The sequence below is a fragment of the Ammospiza nelsoni genome, chromosome 6, assembly GCF_027579445.1.
Source record: "Ammospiza nelsoni isolate bAmmNel1 chromosome 6, bAmmNel1.pri, whole genome shotgun sequence".
Taxonomy (NCBI): Eukaryota; Metazoa; Chordata; class Aves; order Passeriformes; family Passerellidae; genus Ammospiza; species Ammospiza nelsoni.
Genome location: NC_080638.1, coordinates 35,417,697 through 35,439,451, shown reverse-complemented (window position 1 = coordinate 35,439,451; position 21,755 = coordinate 35,417,697). Strand labels below are relative to the sequence as shown.

The 21,755-nt window shown below is 39.5% G+C and overlaps 2 protein-coding genes across 3 annotated transcripts in view; both read right to left on the bottom strand.

Annotated features, from left to right (window-relative positions):
- The window catches only part of AQR (aquarius intron-binding spliceosomal factor), a 48,253-nt gene extending 45,919 nt beyond the window's left edge, over positions 1-2,334 (bottom strand). Inside the window, exons 1-3 of the mRNA XM_059474937.1 lie at positions 2,167-2,334; positions 1,209-1,265; positions 348-388 (exon numbers count right to left, since the gene is read on the bottom strand). Coding sequence (XP_059330920.1) covers positions 348-388; positions 1,209-1,265; positions 2,167-2,262 — 194 coding nt within the window. The 5' untranslated portion in view covers positions 2,263-2,334. The remainder of the gene's footprint in view (positions 1-347; positions 389-1,208; positions 1,266-2,166) is intronic.
- A 10,096-nt stretch (positions 2,335-12,430) lies between these two features.
- On the bottom strand, positions 12,431-21,309 carry ZNF770 (zinc finger protein 770). 2 transcript variants are annotated; one of them, XM_059475223.1, is made up of 2 exons: positions 21,216-21,309; positions 12,431-16,412 (listed from the first exon to the last, which is right to left on the bottom strand). In XM_059475223.1, exon 2 carries the CDS (start codon positions 16,268-16,270, stop codon positions 14,075-14,077), a length of 2,196 nt encoding a protein of 731 aa, XP_059331206.1. In that variant the 5' UTR covers positions 16,271-16,412; positions 21,216-21,309; the 3' UTR covers positions 12,431-14,074. The 2 variants fall into 2 exon arrangements, with proteins under 2 accessions (XP_059331206.1, XP_059331207.1); XM_059475224.1 differs by having other exon boundaries at positions 21,237-21,278.
- Positions 21,310-21,755: the final 446 nt, after the last annotated feature.

The following is a 21,755-nucleotide window of genomic DNA, read 5'->3' as shown; positions in this document are numbered from 1 at the left end:
CAGCAGTTTTTGTTCTTTACATTGCTTAGTGGCAAAAGAAGAGATCAGCCTTCTATAACTACCACAACAAAACCAACATAAAAGACAACAGACCACCAGGGAAAGGGTCTGAAAAATATTCACTCCAACCATCACATTTAAGGTTTATGGGCTTAGGAACTCTCTTGTTACCACACTCAGACTTTGAAATACCATCATGGTTAAATTACTTAAATGCACTTGAGTAATTTTCATCTGCTTTTAACATATAGGCAAGTTTGAAAGTATTCTATCAAACATTAGAAACAACTCCAACATTGTTAATGTAGGAATGGTAGTAAATAAGAGAAAGCAACCTGTCTACTTACTTTGACCTGACAATTTCTTTTGTATAAACATCTTCAATGACCTATGGAAAAAAATTTAGGAGACTTTTATATACCCCCAACTGTGATTCAAAATGCATTAAGACATTTTACTCTGAATTAGATACTCTCTGCTTACAGCTATTAAAATACTTTCAAAAAATTTTTCCAACAATAATGAAAGAACCTGAACTATAAGTCGTAACTGACTTATAGTCTGGCACATTTTGACATCACATGACACAGAGATGCTGTTCAGATGTTGATGTACATCCTAACAATCTACAGTTCTAACTATCACAAATACTACAAAATAAACTGAGGCGAAATGGAGATTTTGGCAAACATCCACAAGGAAAAGAAACTTAACATTTAAGTACCCTGCAGTACACAAAACCTAACACACTATGCCAAATTTTAAACATTCAAAATGCACATATCCACCAGAATGGCAATAAAGTTGTCCGATGGAAGCTTACCAAAGAAGCTTTTAGAAAGAACACAGTTCAGTAATACCTGCATCTTTCATCCCCATTTGATTTCTAAAAGTAGAACCTCTTCAAGCATCTTTTCACCTCTAAGGAGATGCTTGAAAGTCTTTTGCCCTCATAATTTTGGGCCAAAATAAACTGAATAGAATACAAATCAACTGCATGCTACAGCATACCTTCCTGTAAATGTAGTGCCTACATTTATAAACTACAAATACATAACAAATTACATTGTCTCAAGCAACAGCTGACCTTCCAAGCAGTCTCCTAATAGTCTCATATAAGATAAGCAATGCTAAATATTGGCACATCACAGACTGGTTGATCCTCATTCCTTTACAGACCCCAACAAAATTCCAGTAGAAGTAATTACCTTTACATCAAAAGACAGTGTTTTCTTCACATGTGGAGCCCAGTATTTATTTGCTAACTGCACAAGGATAAAAAAAGAAAGGTTAAATACATACATTTTCATGTCAATGACACAACATCTCTACAACATATCCCATCTCCACACTTTATTTCACTAGTATCTTGCTTAATTTCAGCTTATGCTAACTACAAGTAACAAAATCATGTTTTTAACAGCCATGTTTATTTAAGGCTGATAAGCACTGCTGTTTATAGGCTTTTATGCCTAAACCTCTTTTAACAGAAATGCGATTCTTTGGAAAAATTTCAGATGCATAGGCTGCTATCTAACAAACATTTCCTATTCTTAACTAACGTCTAACAAATCCATCAAAAGTAAGCCATAAACTTTTAGGAAATGCAAATGCCAAAGGGCTAGTGATTATGCTTCCTTGAGGAATGTGACAAGTAACTAGAGGCGATATAGAAAAGTGTAGCATTGTAAGGCTCTTTGCTGCAGCCATCACTTCACCGATACTCCTGAGCAATGGTGACAAGAGCTTCCTGTGCAACTTTATTCAAGCTTCTTGATGCTCTGGACGAGGAAGGAGAGCAGATCAAAAAAAAAAAAAATAATAAAAGAAGAAAGAAAAGAAGAAAGAAGACTTGTAGGAAATCACGTAGAACTTTAACCAACAAGGAACTCTCGGCAGCTATTCTCACATTAAAGCCCGCCTTACAGCGATGCGCAGTGCATTGCACGGACGCGTTTGGCAGCGCTGCTTTGTAAATCCCGCTGGTCGGAAGCGCGGGGGGAAGCACCTCTCGTACAGGACAGAGGCGTACATCCCTCACCAGCTGCGACCAGCGAGACCCTGTCACCATCTCCCACGGCCTGCAAAGGCTATTTAAACACCGCCAGGATGTCCCTTCGAGCCGCGGCCGCGGCAGAGGCGGCCCGGAGGCGCCGCCGGCCCTACCTGTGTCACGTACTCCGCGTTGATCTGCGACACCGTGGGCGCCACGATCTTCTTCGGCGGGGCCGAGGACGCCGCCGTCGCCGCGGCCGCCGCCATGGTGCCGCCGCTGGAGCCGCCCGGCACAGGCCCCGGTGCCCCGGCGCCGCCAGGCCGAGGGAGGGACCTCCGGGCCGGGAGCAGCGGAGGCGGGAGCGCTTCCGGGGCCGGGAGGGCTGGAGCGGCCGCGGGGCGGCGGGCGGCGGCCGCGCCATCTGCTGCTCCCTCCGTGCCGCTGCAGCTCCGACTCGCACCGCCGCAGCTCCCTCCTGCACTGCTGCTCCATCCCTGCACCGCCGCAGCTCCCTCCTACTGCACTGCAGCCCCCTCCTACACTGCTGCTCCATCCCTGCACCGCCACAGGTCCCTCACTCCTGCACCGCAGCCCTCTCCTGCACTGCTGCTCCATCCCTGCACCGCCACAGGTCCCTCACTCCTGCACCGCAGCCCCCTCCTGCACTGCTGCTCCGTCCCTGCACTGCTGCTCCGTCCCTGCACCGCCACAGCTCCCTCCTGCAGTGCTGCTCCATCCCTGCACCGCCGCAGCTCCCTCCTGCACTGCTGCTCCATCCCTGCACCGCCGCAGCTCCCTCCTGCACTGCTGCTCCGTCCCTGCCGCCTGTCAGCGCACCGCGTTGCTGCCACACTCAGCTTTCTAACGCTTACGGGGACTCCTATTTTATGTATCACCTAGAGCGCAGCTTCCCGTCCATCTGACGTGAAAAACCCCCACACTCTTTTTAATATCAAACAGTTGCCACCGACTCCTGAGCGTGTTTGAGCGCTCTGTCCCATCCACAGGCCCGAAATTAAGGCCTTTTACTTAAGAGTTGGCCGGGATGATCCTTACCGGTCCCTTCCAACTCAGCGTACTCTGTTGAATCTCTTAAAATGTGTGCAATTTTACAAGGGTAAAATTGCATGCTCAAGAAAGTCAACAGTTTGGTAATTGTTTAGAATGGTTTGCAATTAACTTACCCTATTTGGTAAACTAATTAAGGAGGAAATTACCAGACTCCCCAGGGAAGTTACTGTGCTTTGTTTCTGGGCTCATTATCCATCACCTGCCACTTGAGTGCTTTAAACTTCCAGGCAGGTCCCATTGAAGTCTGTTTGAATATGACCTCCTTTGTTTTCATATCAAGGTGATCTCCATTTCATTTCTTCAAGCAGAGGTTAAACTGAATATTCTTTTTGAAGTTGAATTAGAATGTACAATGGGAGTGGGAAAGGTAATGGCAGTACCTTGAATAGGATCAGACAATGGCTGCATTCAAAGAAATATGCCTACTGCATACCTTTACTTTGGAAGATCCAGAAAGACGAGAACTCGTAAAATTTAAAATTTACAAAAGTACCAAAAACAAATTTTGTAAATAACAAGGATTGAAATTGAAGCTACAAAACAGTGATAAAAAAGGACAAAGGAATGTAATTTTATTACGTATATATAGATTGAAAATAGGAACGTTTCTGAACTGGCTTTCAGATGGAAGCCAAAAGTTTGGTTTGTGCTAAGACGGGACAATTAGGAGAGACAAATGCATTTTGGACTTTGTAAATTTTGTAAAAAAATTTGTGAATTTTCTCAAACAGCCTTGCAAGGCTAACCTAAATCTTCTGGTTATGCTGGGTCATCAGGCCTGTGTCAAAACCCACAAATTTCTATATGTTATCAAAGCTATGAAACCTCAAGGAGGAATCCACATTTACCTAACTTTAGTCGTTTGGGTGTCCCAGTGAGGAGGTCAGTTGTCTTCAACCTCACTACAGTCAGTGTGGCAACAGATGTCCTTTCAAAGGGCAAGTCAGAACGAATCTGAGTGCTCTCATTCTCTGAAGGAGCTTCTGGTATCAGAAACTAATATTAGATGCCTAATGTTAGGCAGTAGGATTACATCCCTCAGTGAAAATGTCAAATCAAGTGACAAAGATCCTCTCCCTATAAATATTATTTTTTTTCTCTATACAGGGTATTGTTTATTTAGAGAGTGCTGGGGACAGTAGGACTACAAATGAATAGCAAAAGTATAAATTAATGCTTTGGAAAATACACTGCTTTCATCCTCAAGAGCAGGGGAACCTCTAAAGAATTGTGGGAGACTAAGCACAATGACACCCAGTGTTGTACCTTTGTCTCCATCTGCAAATCTCACCCCAGCTCTCAACTGTCTAATAAGACTGGTCTCTTGAATTCCTATGCTCAGTTTCCCCAGAGTGGAGGCACATCTGACACTTTCCACTCCAAACTCCTTTGTAACTGAGGAGAAATAAAATCCTCTACCCCATCATCCCAGCAGCCTTCTGTGAAGTTCTCCATCTTTCTATACTCATTGGCTTAACATGTCAAGAAAATCAAACATTCCTTTCAAAAACCTGTTAATTCATTAATGAAGACATGTATTATTTAAAAGTCACATATTTGAGTCGATGCAGTTTTCAAGACTATTGTTCATTCCTAGGCTGCAGTCCTCGTCAATTTATATTCCATGCTGTTTTCTCGCTTAATTAGCTCCTCTTGTTTTGGATGCTTCCCCTTCTATATTATTGTAACCAGGAAAAATAGGTTTTTCTCCTTCTCTTTGTAAACTGTGTAAGGCAAGGTCATCAGTGAGCTGGCCATTGGTTTTATGTCAGTTATACTCTCCTGAGCACAGTTCCACCAGAACAGGAAGTACCTAGTGATAATCAGCAGGGGTTGAGTCTATGTTCTCTGCTTTCTACCTTGTGGATTATTTTAGATTCTTCCTAGAGCCACAGAAAATATTAATTCCTGGCAATGAAAACTCCAGACAATTCATAGATAAAGATTTCAAACATTTATTGATTTTGTTTGTTACTGAGTCATCAGTGAGACATGACCAGTGAATTCAGCAGATTCAGCAGTGCCATAGATTTAGCAGGGCCATACTTCTAATGTAAACACTATTTCACTTTTGACTGTTTGTCTATCACATGAAGATTTAGACTTCAGTTTCTTAGACATAAACTCTGCTCTAAGACTCTGTATGGATACCATCTTGTATCTTTGTATACTCTGGTGGGAAAGTTTGATTCCAAAGCAGGTAAAAAATACCAACACTGTACTCAGCATGCAAAATGGCATTATCTTGCCCATTGTAGTAATCCAATTTTTTCAAAATTATGAACAGGCATCTTGTCAGGTGGACAACTGACTTGTTCTCCTCCAAGGAAGCATTCTGCTGGGGCAGATGATTCCCCATGTGCCTCAGCCTGGTCACTGCAGCACAGCAGCAGTGACTATTCCTGGCTCTTTGATCTGGAATGATGGGGTGGCTACTTTCACAGCTCTACTGTCACCTGTCCAGGTGGCCAGGGGAGCAGAACAAACGTTCCCCTGACATAAGATGGAATTGAAGATATCAAAACCTTCTTTCCAGGGTGAAGACTCTGTTCCCTCATAGCTGAGGGCATGCTAACACCACTCTCATAAAAGAGAAAAGCAGCTCACTGACAGCAGCACTGTTGTACTGCCCCATGCTCTCCCATCCAGGAGCTGTTTTGCTGCTGGTCCACCTGTACCATTTCAAGCTAGGCATAAAGTTCCAGTACATGACCAAGGCTGTTGAGTCTTTGGCCTCAACTGCTTCTTGATAGAGACACTGGGGCCTGATAGATGGAGATTCTTCTTCCTTCCAAAATCATTGACTGTGGCTGTACTTCCCTTTTCGACAGCAGTTTTTTCTCCTTTCTGCATATACTGAATACCCTTAGTGTTTCTTGGCCCATGTGTACCATAACTCAGAGGCCAAGGGAAGTTTACATTCCCTTTTTGAAAGTGAGCCCTGAGTGTTCTGACAGCCATGCTCTGTGTGCAGAAAGACAAAACCAGCTAAGTTTTGGTGACTGAATTGTGCTTTTTCTGTGCACAACTTACAGATTTTGAGGTGGTTTTTAATAGAACTATGCTTCTCAGGATGGGGGTTGAAATATCTGGCACGCACCTCGCTGCTGTATGGGCCTGTATTGTCTGGCCTAATGTCATTGCATCGTACTACATGTGTACGCTTGGCTTTGGGGAGGTGCCCAACTGCACGCTGTACACCTTCATTTAAAGCAGATGAATCTCAGCCTGAGTGACACTAAGCCATATGTTGGGTAGGCTTTCTGTGAAGTGAGTCTGTAAAGCTTAGGGAACACATCGCTTTAAAATCAGCTTTTATCTTAGTTTATTGACTTTTGCACGTACACATGAGATTTTCAAGAGGCATCCCTCTGAAAAGCTCTGGAACCGAAATCTTGACATATGAGAATTTCAAGTGTCATCATGCATCACGTAAATATACCAACTTGCATGTACCACTTTTTTTCTAATCAAAGGACAAAAGTGATTATTAATATGCAATATTTTGAAATATTTCTTGCTAAGTTATATGAAATAAGTTTTTGAAAGTGATGAGGGGATGAACTGCATATAAATAGAATAATATGTACATTAAGCAAAGAAGAGCTGAAATCTCTGTGTCTCTCACTGGTTGAAATTATAGAAAAAATATATTAATTTAAACCTGCTTTCAGGTAAATAAAATTTGGAAAATCTTCTCAAAAAAGATTAGAGGAATCCTTTAACATGTAAAAAGCTTAGACACAATGACAGGGGGTTATTGCTTTGGTTATAGCTCATCCTTCATAGCAGTTAATATTCATATAAACTAAATGTTCAGTCTGTTCATTACAGCTTTAATTCAATCATGTCACGTTGGTTTTACTATTTTATTTATGTGCATTCTTCTAGTCCAAGACTTTTATCACTGTGTTCATCTCATTAAATATGTGTACTTCCACTCAGTAAATATGGGTACTTTCAAAAATGATGCCTCAGTTTAGTAACAGATGCTTCTTAAAATATTTAGAATTTTAAAGTGTAAAGAAGCCATCAGTAGCATTCTGATTTGTGTATAAATATTTATTTAGCACACATTCTGGCCAATGTACTACCCTTGATTTTTGTGCAAAACTTACAGTAACTTTAATGGATATTCTGAGCTCATGACTAGAGGAAAATATGGTTAATTCAGCAACCCAGCTGCTTTTATATCCCAGAATAGCAAGCAGTGCCTCTAGTGAAGGAGATGGTGAAAGAGGAGACTTTGTGTCATTCTTAGCTTTCTGTTGCTGGGCTCACATTTGGGTAACAGCTCAAGTTAGAGCAGGCTCAGGACTATTCTAATTCTCTTCAGAGACTTCTAGCTAGGTTCCTGCCAGCTGAGAGAGAACAGTGGTAAGAAGGTGAGATCAATGGTCAGAAAAGCTAGCAATATTGATAAAAATCCTGTGAGAGGCTTTTATGTAGTGATGTTTCTGTGTGAAAAAAAATTAATGTGAAATAAATCTGTTTGATGGAGAAGTTTCATCACTGAAGTGAGATTTTTAAGGCAAATAATTTCCTTTCTGCTAGTGCTGACATGAGAAGTGCTATAGAAATTTGGGTCCATTTGCAGCATCATTGCAAAAGTGCATTCTTGGTCACATCTCTTTTCTCACAATCAGGGAAGAAAATACACATTGCAGACAAAACTGTAACATTTCTAATATGCAGCAAAAAACTCAAGACAGCAATTCTAAGATGCTGAGAGCTAGCTCCAGTTTCCTAAAGCTTTCATCCTTGCTTTTCTCTATATTCTCTAGGTTTTTGGTTGACATTTCCATTAGCATTTCAGGATTTTAAAGGAGTATAAAATAGCGATAAAACAGAATACATATGGAAAACAGCAAATTCACACCCGTGTAATAAAAAAAAAAGTTTTTACTTTTAATAATTCCTTTTAATGTAAAAACCCTTCTACTGTAATATAAACTACAGTATTACCCAACAAATCATTTTAGCTTATTGGCAAATAGACATTTTTCCTCCACTGATTGCATTAGCATCCAGACACATTATTCAACATCTGAGAGGATTCCTCCAGAGCTATTCTCATTATCCAAGTACCTGCCATTTTTAAGACCCAAAGTAAAAATACAAGATATAGTACACTACAGCAAACAATGTTGGCAAAATACTGATCCAAGGTTGCTCTCAGTGTAATGAAAAAATCCTAACCTGTTTTGAACTTAAAATTCTATTATCCTCAAATTGGCTGCTACACCTGGGGTGTCTAGATAGCTTAGCAGATTTCTACTTCATTTAGTAGGACTATTGTCACTAGCAGGAATCCCTCTGCTCTGCTTTGTTTTCAGAATCATCTTAGAAACAAAATCAGCTAGAAATTGAGAAAATAATCTGATTTTTCTGCTTTTGCAAACACATACTAGGGATTAAAATTAATACTCTAAAAAATGCACAGATGAAGTAATGCTACAGCATCCAGAGAGTGTTTTCCTTTATGTCAATAGGATTTGAATGCAGTGTATTAGGAGTGCAAAGGAGAGACACAATGCATAACTGGCTTCTTTAGTTTAGGAACAGTCTTTTACTTTTTTAAATAGCAATGGCCACAGAATTCTGTTTCTCCTCCTTCACCGTGTCAGCAAGGCACATTCCAGTGCCACAGGCAAAGCTGGACAGTCACCATATCCACGTGCTCCTACACACCTAGATGACTTTGAGTGGAGAGTGACAGGCCACAGCCTGCATCATCACCAGCCAGCTTCTCACCTCTTGCTGCACTCACATCCTCAGGCACTCTTTACACACCATGGCAGCACAGGGCAGCAGCCAGCTCTGTGGCTCTTGGACTGGAGCTCACAGATGGGGCTTTACAGGGCCATACAGACTGGCACCAGGGACACTGGAAGGATTCCAGCAGAGAGGAAAAATTTCAGCCACATACCCAAATCATGTCAAGCGTGTAAGAGTCAAGCCACACATAAGGATATCCTGGGAGCAGTCAGGAGCTGGAATGGCAGACAGCAGAAGTACAACAGCATTCAGAGGCCCATGATAACTCAGCATAATGACACTTTCATGTTAGAACAATAGTTTCTTAACAAGGAAATATCAGTTCTCTTGTGAGTCATTTTGTTGTCATAGGACTGATTTCTCCTTCACTTGCATGGACTTTGAAGATTCACTTTTTTAACAGATGCTAAAAAAAAGTTGTTTAAAAGCTGCTTGACAGAACTAGTCATTATATGAAGAAATACAACTTATTTGCTTAACCTGGAGAAAGAACGTTATAGGAGAGCATAGAAAAGTCACTTCTGTAATTTCAATTTTCTTTATGATAACTGCCTCTCCGACACATCTCATCCACAGCCATCAGACCGTAAAACCAGGCTATTAAGTTAAAACTTACACTTTAAAAATCCACAAAACCTTGTGCTAGGAATATGAACCATTACCACTTCAGTTATTTAGGAGGTCTGGGCATTTTCAACATCATTACAAGGGGCCATTAGATGGACTGAATTCACAGTCTTTATTGATTTAAGAGTCATCCAGCTGTACTTAGGTGTTACTCAGATGAGCTACCATTGAAAGATTATGACTTTTGGAGTTTTACATTTATACTAGGAGGCAGTCAGGAAAACTAAACATTAGATCCAGCGTCTTGGTTTGAAGCCTAAGGTGTCAGTAACTTCAATTAAGTTTATTTTGTGTTTATCTCCCTCACTAATTATTTTGTTGGCTCTGGGTGTGTCAGAGCAGACCAGAGCTGAGTGAGAAACCCAACGCACAGTGAAAAGCAGTTTCAGTGATGAAACAGTTTTTTCTGTGATTTATTATTGCTTTTTTCCTCTTTTGAATTTTGCTGTAGATACATATAGGAATACTTACATATGTATGTTTTGACTTTCTGCAAACCTTGCGTGGGGGTACAGCTGCCACCCACCCACACACCTTGGGCCACGCTATGATCTCAGAACTGCTCCTCAGGCCTTGGCCTTGATGAAGTGGGGCTGAGCTACTCTTGAGCTTAACAGAAACACTCTCTCTTCCTGGGAACTTCTGTTACCTAACAAGCTCCTGGTTTTTAACAAACAGCCTTGGAAACTTATTTTTGTTGCCTGCATAACAATACAAGTGGAAAAATTTTTTTGTACCAAACTTTCAAAGAAAGTTACCGAGCTGAATTTCATCCCAGGATGAAAAGTTACTGTGACTAAAGGCAACTCTCTAGCAACCTTATAAACAGAGTCCTAAGTGAGACCCTTGGAGTTCCCCTGAACCACAGTGGGCTTCAACCAGCACTTGCCCTGAGTGGGATGGCTCTCAGCTGGTGAGCTCTCAAGCTTGCTACACTCTGAGGACTGCACTGAACACCATTGGGCTGATTCCCCCCAGGCAGCCCTTTGCCCACTGAGAAGATGCAATGGCGTCTGATGTGAGAACTTCACTGAACTTGAGGGAGGTTTTTCACAGGTATATACCCTGGACATACTCCTTTAGTTCTCTGTGTGTGTGAGTGTGAATCTGCTGAAGGAAACAGACCATGAATGTTGCTCTCTTGGATTCTTAAGTATGTTAAATTTGTGAGTTAGGCCTGTGAGTTACTGTGGTTCTTTGGGAAGTTTCTTTGGGAAATGGTTTAAATTCAGTGCTTTTAAAATGTTGGTCAAATCTGGGGCTAAGTTTGGGGCTAAGTCTGGGGCAAGGGGCTCCCCATTTGAACCTTGTGACTCAATTGGAGGGTCCCTCTTATTTCTTTTATCCTTTACCCTTTTCCATCCTTTGCCTTTTTCCATCACCAACATCCACACAGATTATTTTAGTTTGATTTTAATCATAGATTGATTTATTTTTGATTTCAGACTGTTTTTTTTGCGGAAGAGGTTTTACAGAGCCAGAGAAAAGTTTGATAAAAGGATCCATGTTTACCCCTGAAAGAATTTTCTACCAAGGTCATTGACATAGAAACCAAGAAAGAAAGGATAAATAAGAGAAACCTGCAACTGCCTATTGCAGTAAGCACTTTGTCTCTCATGACCAATGAGTAAAGTGTAAACTAAGGAGTTTTGTAAGAATGTATGAAAAGCATGCATGCTAGAATAAAAACGGTTTGAAGCCTTCTGGAAATGGAGTGTGTGGCTTTGCATTGTCTCAGTCTCAACTACAACAATATTTGTCTGTATACTTCAACCATCCAATTAGTAATGAACACTGCCAACAAACTTTGTTGTGCTTTCACTTTTACATTAAACTGCTTTTGATGATACCTTTGCCAGTGATTCCTTGACCAACCTAATACAGTCATTTGTGACACACTGCAATGATAGTGCACCATGAACATTTTAAAGGCATCCCTAGCCACATCTAGGCAGCAAATGTATGATGTGATCAGTTAGTACTGCAGTTGAGTAATTTGTCTTAAAAAAATCCCTTTTATTTTTTTCTGCTTGTTTTAAAATATTTGACCCTTCTTCTATTCCACACAGAACAACCTCAGTTCTAAACCCATGCTGTTGGAGAAGTTCTCCTCAGCAGGAGCTCATGGTTAACACAGAAGGACCAACTGTTTTCCTCTGTAGAATATGCTTTGGTTCTGCATAGTCTCAAAAAATCCACTACTTCAGTACTATCAGATTATTATTATTAGTCATCAGTTCATTCTAACAAAACCACAGGCAATGTTTCTGCCACCAAAGATATTTAAAGAGTGATGGCTTGAAGTTGCCTCGAAGCATTATGGAAAATGACTGACATACTAATCAACAAAAGTGTTACTGTGAACACAGAGAGAACTGCTCTAGTTCAAATTCTCAAAGACACCTGAAGAATCTCACTGTTAACTGCAAAACACACAGGATGCCAACCTTGGGTTTTTTCTTTCCTGAATCTTAGAAACCATTTAACCCCTTTTCAGGTAGTTTATGGAATAATCCCCATAAAATAATTAATTTATACTGACACAAAACTTTTTATGAAGGGATGGAGAGCCAGATAGACATTGTGACTCTGAAATCCAAGCCCAAAGATTTCATTACTTTTCCAATTCATCAGACAGTAACACTTCCTGCAAATGTCTATTCATCCCTCAAAATATTTTTGTATTACTTTCCCCTCATTTTACTTAAATTGGTATTTTCAAAACATTTAAGTTTTGTCTTCTCTAAACATTACTCTCATAGCATTTTTAAATGACTGTAATTCCATAAGAAAGATGTTATTATCTTCAAACATATTTATATTTTGTAACAAAAAATATCTGAAATGACACCTATTGTTCTATCATATAAAGTTATTTTGATGCAGTCTTTTCTGCATAATGAATGTTAGGTAGTTTCAAAACTCTGGTTTGCACATAAAGCACACTCTGAAAGTACATATAAATAAAATAGTTTATTACCAGTATTTTAAAAGAGCTCTATAATACGCTTTCAAAACATTTTATACAGCATTTTGCCTTTCAATATGAAACAATTCACACAAGGAGAAAAAAAATCTCAATATATAACTATAATCATCATTAATATATACTGAATTTGTCTGTCATACAAAAGGCAGAGTAACTACAGACTGTTTCCAAGCATTTTTCTTGGTTTTATTCTCACTGAAAATGGAAAAGTAACATGTATGAAAATAAAACTCCTTTTGCCCTTCATGTTCACGAAGTACCACAACATTCATGCCATTTCAAAAATAAAAAAAAATCAAACCCATTTTACTTAAATAAATATGTTTCTATTTAAATACTAAAAAAATTGTCATGTATCTCACAGGCATGTTAATTTAGAAACAGGAATAAGAACTTCAGGATTCAGCAACTTAAAGTTGCATAACAAAGGAAGTATCCTAAAAGGTAGTTTTTCAGAGGACAAAAAAGAAGAAACGAACTTCATTCTTGTTTGTGATGTATGAGCTCCACTGTACTTGCATTCTTGCCAGCCCCCTTGGCACAATGGACAAAACCATCTAGTTACCAGAAAGTAAAACTACAGATTCTATTAATACAAAATCAGAATGACTTAATTTCAGTTAAAAGTAATTTTCAGTCTCTTATATTTAATGTAATGAGAAAATGACTTCCTGACAAAACTGCTCATCTGAGTTATTATCACATCTTAAGAGAACATTTCTTTTACTGGTTCACTTTGTATGCTAGAAGGAGACTGAACAAAGTAAGCCCATTTTTAACCTTAATGCTAATTTCTTGTCTTCTTTTCTTAGAGAAAAAAAATTCAGTAAAGTATAAATTGGCCAAAAATGCTAGAGAAGGCAAGGGATTTACAAGAAAGTAGAGTTAATGAAGTGGTGAAATGAATAAATTGATTATAAATCCTAATATTATAGCATTATCTCCTTGTATTTTATATAAAAAGGGAAATTATCTAATTCCTTATGTATAGCTCTCCAAGCACATTAAGTATAAATAACAAAGCAGGTTTTTTTTCCTATCCTATAGGAAACAGAATCTTCTATAACACATCAACATTTTTCTCACTAAATTTTCTCCCCTTTTTCTACTTTTTCTACTCCCTTCTCTTTTATCAAAAAAAGCCCCTTTTTTTTTTAAGTATGGGATAGATACAGCAATAATCCTTTGCTTGGAACATATGGGGAGCCAGAAGAAAGTAAAATGACCTTTTTTTCATATTCTCAAAATTATCTTTTTGTCTTTACTGATAGTTTAAAAGTGTTACATTTTCCCATATAGTATTTTATAGTTTTAGGGATAATTATCTTATTCATGAAACATTGTAGATTACTGCAACACTATTGATACAACATGAATGTGTATTTATAAATTTAATCTAGCCAAGGGGAATGCAAAGAGCGTGTGGGTTTGCTGCATTTTAAAAAAACATCTCAACATGAATATCTCAGAAATTATATTAAGTAGAGAGTTTTGAACAGTAAATTAACTTCACCAGGTCATCTCTGTAATAGAAAATACAATCCCCTTCAGTTCATTGTTTGGCCTATTATAAATCTTTTATAATTATGCAACCAAATAATGTTAAAATTATTTCATAGGACATTATCCTGTTTTGATAAAACTAATACATTCTCTGCTTGTTCCTCAGTGGAACTAAGCTTTAAGCTCTCTTTAAAGTGAATAAGGTGGTGTCTTTTCAAATGTGGGGCTTGTCTGAATTTTTTTCCACAAACTAAACATTCAAATGGCTTCTGTCCAGCATGCATTAGATGATGTCTTTCAAGCTTAGAAGGAGATTTAAAAGTTTTAAAGCAGATACTGCATTGATATAATTTGTTAACAGCTTCACTTTTTTCAGTATTTTCAGAAAAATCATGCCAATAGCTGTAACAGCTTTGCTCTGTTTCCAGCAATTTACTGCACAAATATGGCTGTGGGTTTCTACTGCTGGTGTCAAGAACAAAATCCCCTGATTCAATTTCAACTTTGATTTCAGCTGCTTGGTTTGACTGAATCAGCTCAAATTCTTGAAAGCCAGATGGGTGTGAAGGTGTTTGAGAGTAACCTGAATAACCCACAGGCTGAGAAGACATAAATTCAGTGTGATCTCCCTGGTGGTTGAAAAGTTTGTTCAGGTTTACAAATTCTACCTGGCAAACAGGGCTTTTACAGGCTCTCTTTTCAGTATGGGTGAGCTGATGTCTTTTTAAGTGAGCTGACTGTCTAAATGCCTTCCCACAAACATTACAGCCAAAGGGCTTTTGTCCCGTGTGTATAAGATAATGTCTTTGAAGTTTGGATGAAGATGGAAAAATTTTTTCACATCTGTCACATTTACACACTTTGTGTCTGTTACGTGTATTTTTTGCAGAAGATGAAAAAGCAGAGTGAAGTACTTCTGGATTATCAAAAAAACTATCATTTGATGAACCATAAAAAGCATCATCTTTATTATCCAGTGAATCACCAACATTTAAGATGCCTTCACCAGGAAGCACATCCTTGAAATTCCTGCCCACGTCAGGAGGCTGTGGGTACTCTTGCCAAGGCAATGGCACAGCAAACGTCCTTTTCACCCGACTACAAACTGACTTGTGCACGTCACGCCGGCCCCGGCGCTCCTTGGGAGGTTTAGTGGACACGTGCTGATCACAACGCTGCTCCCTAGCTGTGACCGGGGCAGGACTTCCAACATGACCTGATTTAATTTTTTTTCTGTCAGTCAGAGAAAAATCTGTTGCCTTTCCTCCAGTATGCTTCAGTTTCATCAGGCTCTTATTTTTCCTGTTGACTGCACATCTGCGTGCTGTTGTACCATTATTTGAACTTCTGCTGTCTTTTGGATAACAACATTTGTGTAACTTTAGAAAATGCTCTGTTTCAAAACACTGGTCACATGCTGGGCACTGAAAGGGTACAATATAAATTGAGTGCACATCATGTGGGTCACTCTCCTGTGACTTGTGTGTATCAGCATTCTCAAAACTATCCCATTTTCCTTCCAACACGTTGTGTAGTCTGGGACATTTAAGAGTCTTTGCTTTGCATACAGCATTGGGGAAAGTCTTATTTCTGGCATGGAGCTGTTTATGCTTCATGAGTTTGCTCCGTATTTTAAATCCCTTCTGACAAAAACAGCACTGAAAAGGCCTTTCTTCTGTGTGTGTGAGCTGATGAATTTTCAAGTGTGTTGACTGTCTGAAAGATTTGCCACATGAAGAACACTTAAAAGGTTTCTGGCCAGTGTGAATAAGGAAGTGCCTTTCTAGCTTGGATCTGGACGGAAATGTCTTGTTACACGATTCACAAGTGTGAGTTTTCTTCTTTCTCCTTCTGGCACCATGTTGATGATCTGACTTGAGACACTGATGCAGCATCCACCTCTCTTCAGTTGCAAAGGGTTTCCAGCACACAGAACAATGAAATATGCCACAAGTGACCCTGTCCTGCTCAGAACTCACATAGTTTTCTGTTTGCTTTGTATCATTCTCATAATTTTCATTATGAAGTTGCTGATGCTTTAAGAAAGTGATTACATTTTTGAAGTTTCTATAGCAAACAATACACTTAAAAGGCAGATTATGGGTTAACTGATGCCTCTCCAGGTGGACTAACTGCCTGAACGTTTTATTGCATATATGACATTCAAATGGCTTTTGACCAGTATGTATGAGGTAATGCCTAGCTAATTTTGATGGGGTTTCAAACTGTTTATAGCACATGTCACAAATATATGGCTTTTTCTTGGGTATCTTGACAGCTGCTACACAATGCTGAGTTTTTAACATTTTTAAAAGGTAATTACACCTCGCCTACTCTTAATTTCTTCAGATAGGTATTTCGAGTGAAATCATCAAGTGCACACTAAGATGGAACACTGAACAAGCAGCAAATTTTCTTAGGAGAGAGATTCTTAAATCCCACTGGTTCCTAAAACAAGAAAAAGAGTATTATTTAGCCTATATTAATGCATAAGTGCCTAAGTTTGTCTCTTGTTTTCTACAGAAGATACCAAAAGTATCTAGATTAGCACACTCTTGATTTAATTTAACTTAAAATACTTTCCTTGTAACAGAGTAATCACTAGTTGCTACGTGATACAGAAAAACTAGATTATTTACCAGAAGAAAAACAAGTTTAAGTCATCTGTGCTATAAATGCATCTGTTCTTCCAAATAATTCACAGTTCAGCTACATTAAATTAATTTTTAAAAAATTCAAGAACTTATTGTAATAAATGTCTTCTTTACAGCAGTAATTCTAACGCCCATGTAAAATATTTATGAAGATGAGAGAAAAAGAGAAGAACTAAGATTTCTTGCACTTCAGAAATACATTAAAAGAATGCACTGTTAGTGAAAAGAAAACACTTAGCTTCAATTTACTGTTAAATTTACTATTCATGTTTCTGCATCTTATCAACTGTACACAGCAGTACAATCAATTTTGATTTCTCTCACAATGGCAAATGCTGGAGCCAGCAGCAAGAGCAACACACTAGCCACAAACTACAACCATAACAAAGACAACTCCCAGAACGTGGAAAAAACACAGGCTATGTTTGCTGTCTCACCATAAAGCTAGAATATCAGGGTTGTGATACCTAACCATGCATATACTGTGAAGTCATCAGGAATACCAAGGTAGTCAGCATAATTCATCATAATTATTGTTTTAGTCTAAACCAAAATAGTGAAATAGTTCTAATTTTGTTTGAATTTTCAACACAGAATAGAGCTGGGCAAGCTACTATGCCTAAGCTCAACGACTTACAAACAAGAAAAAATAATTTGCAAGTTCCTGAGTGCATGAAAAGTTATTAAAATTTTCATAGGAACAGCTAGAAAGTACCTCAACCAAGCCTTCCACTGTGAGGCCAACCCATGTCTCCACAGCCTCCAAAGTGGTCTTAAAAACTTCACTGAGGGAGGTTCCTTAACCTCAGCAGGGCTCCTGCTTCGAAGTTTCACCTCCTCATGAAGCTTTTCCTTCCACCCAGCTGGGCCTTTCTTTGCTACAAGGCTATTATCAGTGTTCTCTGCCACTACATTATGTATTCAAAGTCTGCTTTCTCATCTTTTGTTTTGAAACTATGAAAATCCTGGGGTTTCCTAAGTACTGTTTTTAGGTTCACAAAAAAAAAAAAAAAAAAACCAAAAACAAAAAACCAAAAAAAAAAAAAAAAAAAACCAAAAAAAAAAAAAAAAAACAAACAAACAAAAAAAAAAAAAAAAACACCAAAAACCCACAACTAAAAAACCCGTGTTTTTAATCATCTCTGGACCAATTTCAGTTGGTCACCTTATTCCTAAATTGCAGCATCTAAAAAAGATTAAGTATTCCAGTCCACAAGTGCAGTACAAACAACAGAATAAAAAACCCTCTATGATATTACCAATATAAAACAAAAGGGATGAAGGGAGCAAAATTTAAAGCAAGAGCATAACAGTTAGCACTTGAGTTGTAATATCTAACTACCACAAATTATAGTTAGTAGAAATACCTTGTGTATCTCGCAGTTATTACAAGTTGAATATTCATTTAACAAACCAGCAGAATAAAAAATTAATTTCTTCAGTGCCTCCAAAACCCTTTTCACTTCACAGAGAGATAATGTCCTTTTTATAAAAAAAAATCCTAAGTATCCAAAATGTCTATTCAAAGTAACTGCAAAGAATAAAAGCCTACTGCATTTTAAAGCAAGTTACAACCAGGTTCAAGATTCAAGAAGCATACACTAAGACTGAAAATATCTGGCCAATCAAGATTTTTCTTAAGCTTAATGGAAAGAAAACCTGGCAATGAGGTAGAATTGTTCCATCCCTACCAGATATGTTCCTATGTAACTATGGGCCTTAATAAGGAACATTTGGATGTTTGCCTAAGAAGTGACTGTCACTACACTGAGGGGTTTCTTAATCTCACTGAAACAGTTCAGGGTAGATAAAGCAGTTGAGAATGTCATTTTTTCCTTTCCAATTCTCTTTTCCTGTTGAATTTAACAGCTACTCAGTTTCAGTCTCCTTTTGAAGATGAAAGAAAACAGAACACTTTTAGGAGACCCCCTTTTCCTCCCAGTTGTCACATCATGTGGATGCTGGGAGTTTAGAGAGAGTAAGTGTGTGACACCAATGCTTTCTAGTTGGTGCTACCACGAAGCTAAAGACAGGCAGAATGAGGAGAGGAGAAAAGATCCTCTGCTCTGCTGAGTTTCTGTGCAGCTCAAGGCAGCCTCCATTAGCAGGGAAAGAAAATCTCCTGAGGAAGAACTGCAAAGAGTGATGAATTTCAGTTAACATACTGTCATGCAGATCTAATTTAGACATCAGGAAAATGCTCAAACACTACAGTGACATGCAAGGAAAAGAAGTCCGAAGTAAGAGACAGCTGTGGCACATTACACAAGGGATTTTGTATTTAGCTTATAAATTTTTTAAGATTCTATCTGGTGAATGAGGAAAATGCTCTGTAGTACAAGGTGTCAAAAGCAGAGCAGAGCTTCTTGCTGTGATCTTCTTGCCCTGTGAAAGACTAAGGCTCAGATAAGCTAAACCAAGGGGATGCAAGGGAAGGAGAAAGGAGCCAAGACAGAGCATTACTGTGTGGCCCAAATATATTTTCAAATCCTATTTACTAAGGACAGGCATCTCCACAGCTATTTCAAGGTGCTCTGTGCCTTGGACATCTAAGGAATAAACATGCTGCTGCTGAAGATCAAATAGCAAAAGACAAGCTTGGAATGTTGCTTCCTGCTAGCCTTGTCCTAATTAGAGTTAGAAAACACCTCACTATGTGAAAAGGATTTGGTTTCTGGCAAAGCTCCAATTTAATATTACGTTGTCTCTACTTTTCATCTTAGCTGCAAGGTCATGCAGAAAAATAGAACCAAGGAGTTACACAGGCCACTGAAAGTTCAGAGAGGACCCTCCTAAGTAGTATTGTTTAATAATTAACTGTTTCCTTAATATTACAGATGGCAGCAAGCTGCAACAAAACAAAACCACGATGGAAGAAAATTCTGAACTCGAATCCAATCTTTGCTAATCAGAAAAGTTTGCATTGTAGTGTTTGTTTGTTTTTTTGTTGTTGTTTTAAAAAGCTCCAATAAAAAAGTAAACAACCAATCAGGAAGAGGAAAGAGGGTATTTAAAGAAGAAAAGAAAGATCTACAATTTAGGACAGAATAATCCCCTGGTGCAGAAAAGACCTAGGGTCTAAGTTGGAACAGAAGGTGAATATGCCAAAGGCTGCCATCCATACCAGGATGAGTGAACAGATGTAAAGCTTTAAGAGGACATAAATCTTCCTTCCTACTTACTTACTACTGTTTAGAATTCAGCTAGAGTAGTCTAGTTTTGAATACTGCCCTTTGAATTGAGTCAAACATATGAATCGATCAGAATGAATGAATTCAGAGAAGGGGATCAAGAATGATCTGAGCTTAAATGCAAAATATACAAAAAAAAGATTAAAGCAACTGAGAATATTTAGGCTAAAAAAGAGGAGACATAATTAAAAAAAATAACACACACACACACCCTGCAAGACGAAGCAGAAGAATCACTTTTAAGGGAAACAGAAATAAGCTGTTCCCCAAACCATTCATTGTTGCAAATGAAAACGGCTTCAAATTATTGTAGAAAGAATTCAAGTATATTATTGTCCTTACAGCTGCAAAGTGTTTCTTAATGAGCATACAAATAAGTTATATGGGGAGACTGCTCTGCCTGCATTGGAGGTCTCCAAAGCAGGTTGTACAAACATTTTTCAAATTCCTACACTCATACAGCTGACCCTACATAAGAGAATATGTTCTTGTATTATTTTTTGGTGACTCCTTATTGTAATTCAAAACAAGACATTTAGGAATTCAAAATTCAATATATTTCAAAATTTTCCAGGGAGGATTCTTCTGCATTACTATTAGTATATCTTCAAATCCTTGAGGCACACTAATGCTTATAACCTCCCAGAAACAATTATATAAGAAAACAAATTATAATAATAGGTATGTGAAGAAACATAAGGTGCCTCAAATAACACTAATGACTCAAAAAGAAAGTGAAAATCTAGCTGCTGATTTATGAAACAGCATGCCAGAGAGAGGAACCTGAGCACCAAGACAAACATTTTGCCCGCTGGATGTCCTCACCAGCTCTCCCGAGGGAAAAGTTTGGATTGCTACAATGGGAGAACAAATCACATCAGAAATGGAACCTTAATTCGCCACTTACACAGAAATCAACAACAGGCATTATGGCTCCTCAAAGTTAACACCCTTTATTCTCTCCTCTTTTCCTTGTAACTATCCCATACACTTCCTGAAGCCAACCAAAGTAAAAGATGTATGATGGTGAAGCAGGGCTGGTTTAAAAACAAACGTACGTTCTGTTTTGGGGGCCTGAGAGCCCTGCGTGTCACCCACACTCCCCCAACAGGACTCACGGAAATCCAGTCAGAAACCTAAGAGCAGGTGTCGAGGCGGCCCTTGCGGACACACATACATACATACATACATACATACATACATACATACACACACACATACATACATACATAGCACCCCCGCCCCGGGCCGACTCTCCCTCAGCGGGTCCCTACTGGGCCCGCGGCCGCCCGGCCCCGCCGCACCTTCCCCCACGCACGGAGACCCCCCCGGCCCGGCCCGGCCCCGCGGTGCCCCGGGCTCGGCCCAGGGAAGGGGCAGCGACCGGGGACGAAGAAGGGAGCGACCTGGAGAAGCAGCTAGCGCACCTCCACCTTCCTCATCTCTCCCGGGATTGCTGCCGCCTAAACTCTTCCCCCCGGATGGCACCGGGACAGCGGGAAACCCGGGCCGCTGCTTTCCGTTCCCCCCGCAATCCGGCCCCGCCCGCCGCTGGGCCGCGGCCGGGACCAGGGGCGGGGGAGGCTTCATTTATGTCATTTATGCCGAGGCAGAACATGCCCCCGGCCCTGCCGATAGATTTTTAATTGGTGTGGCACGTTGTTCCGTACGAACAAGACACATTTTCTACTGCAGCCCCCCAAAAGCACATAACCAGTGCGCGGTGGTTGCAGGGTTGCAAGCAAAGCACGATGGCAATTACACTCTTATTATGTGTTAAACGCACCGCAAAGCCAAACCAACTGGCCTGAAAGGGCAGGAAATGGTCCCAGGAAGGGAAGGGGAGAAGAGACGCTTGCCCAGGAATTCTAAAAGCACCTCCAATTACGCGTGCACACAAATGTGACGGGTTTGGCTCCTCTGCAGGAGAGCGGGAGCCAACAAGG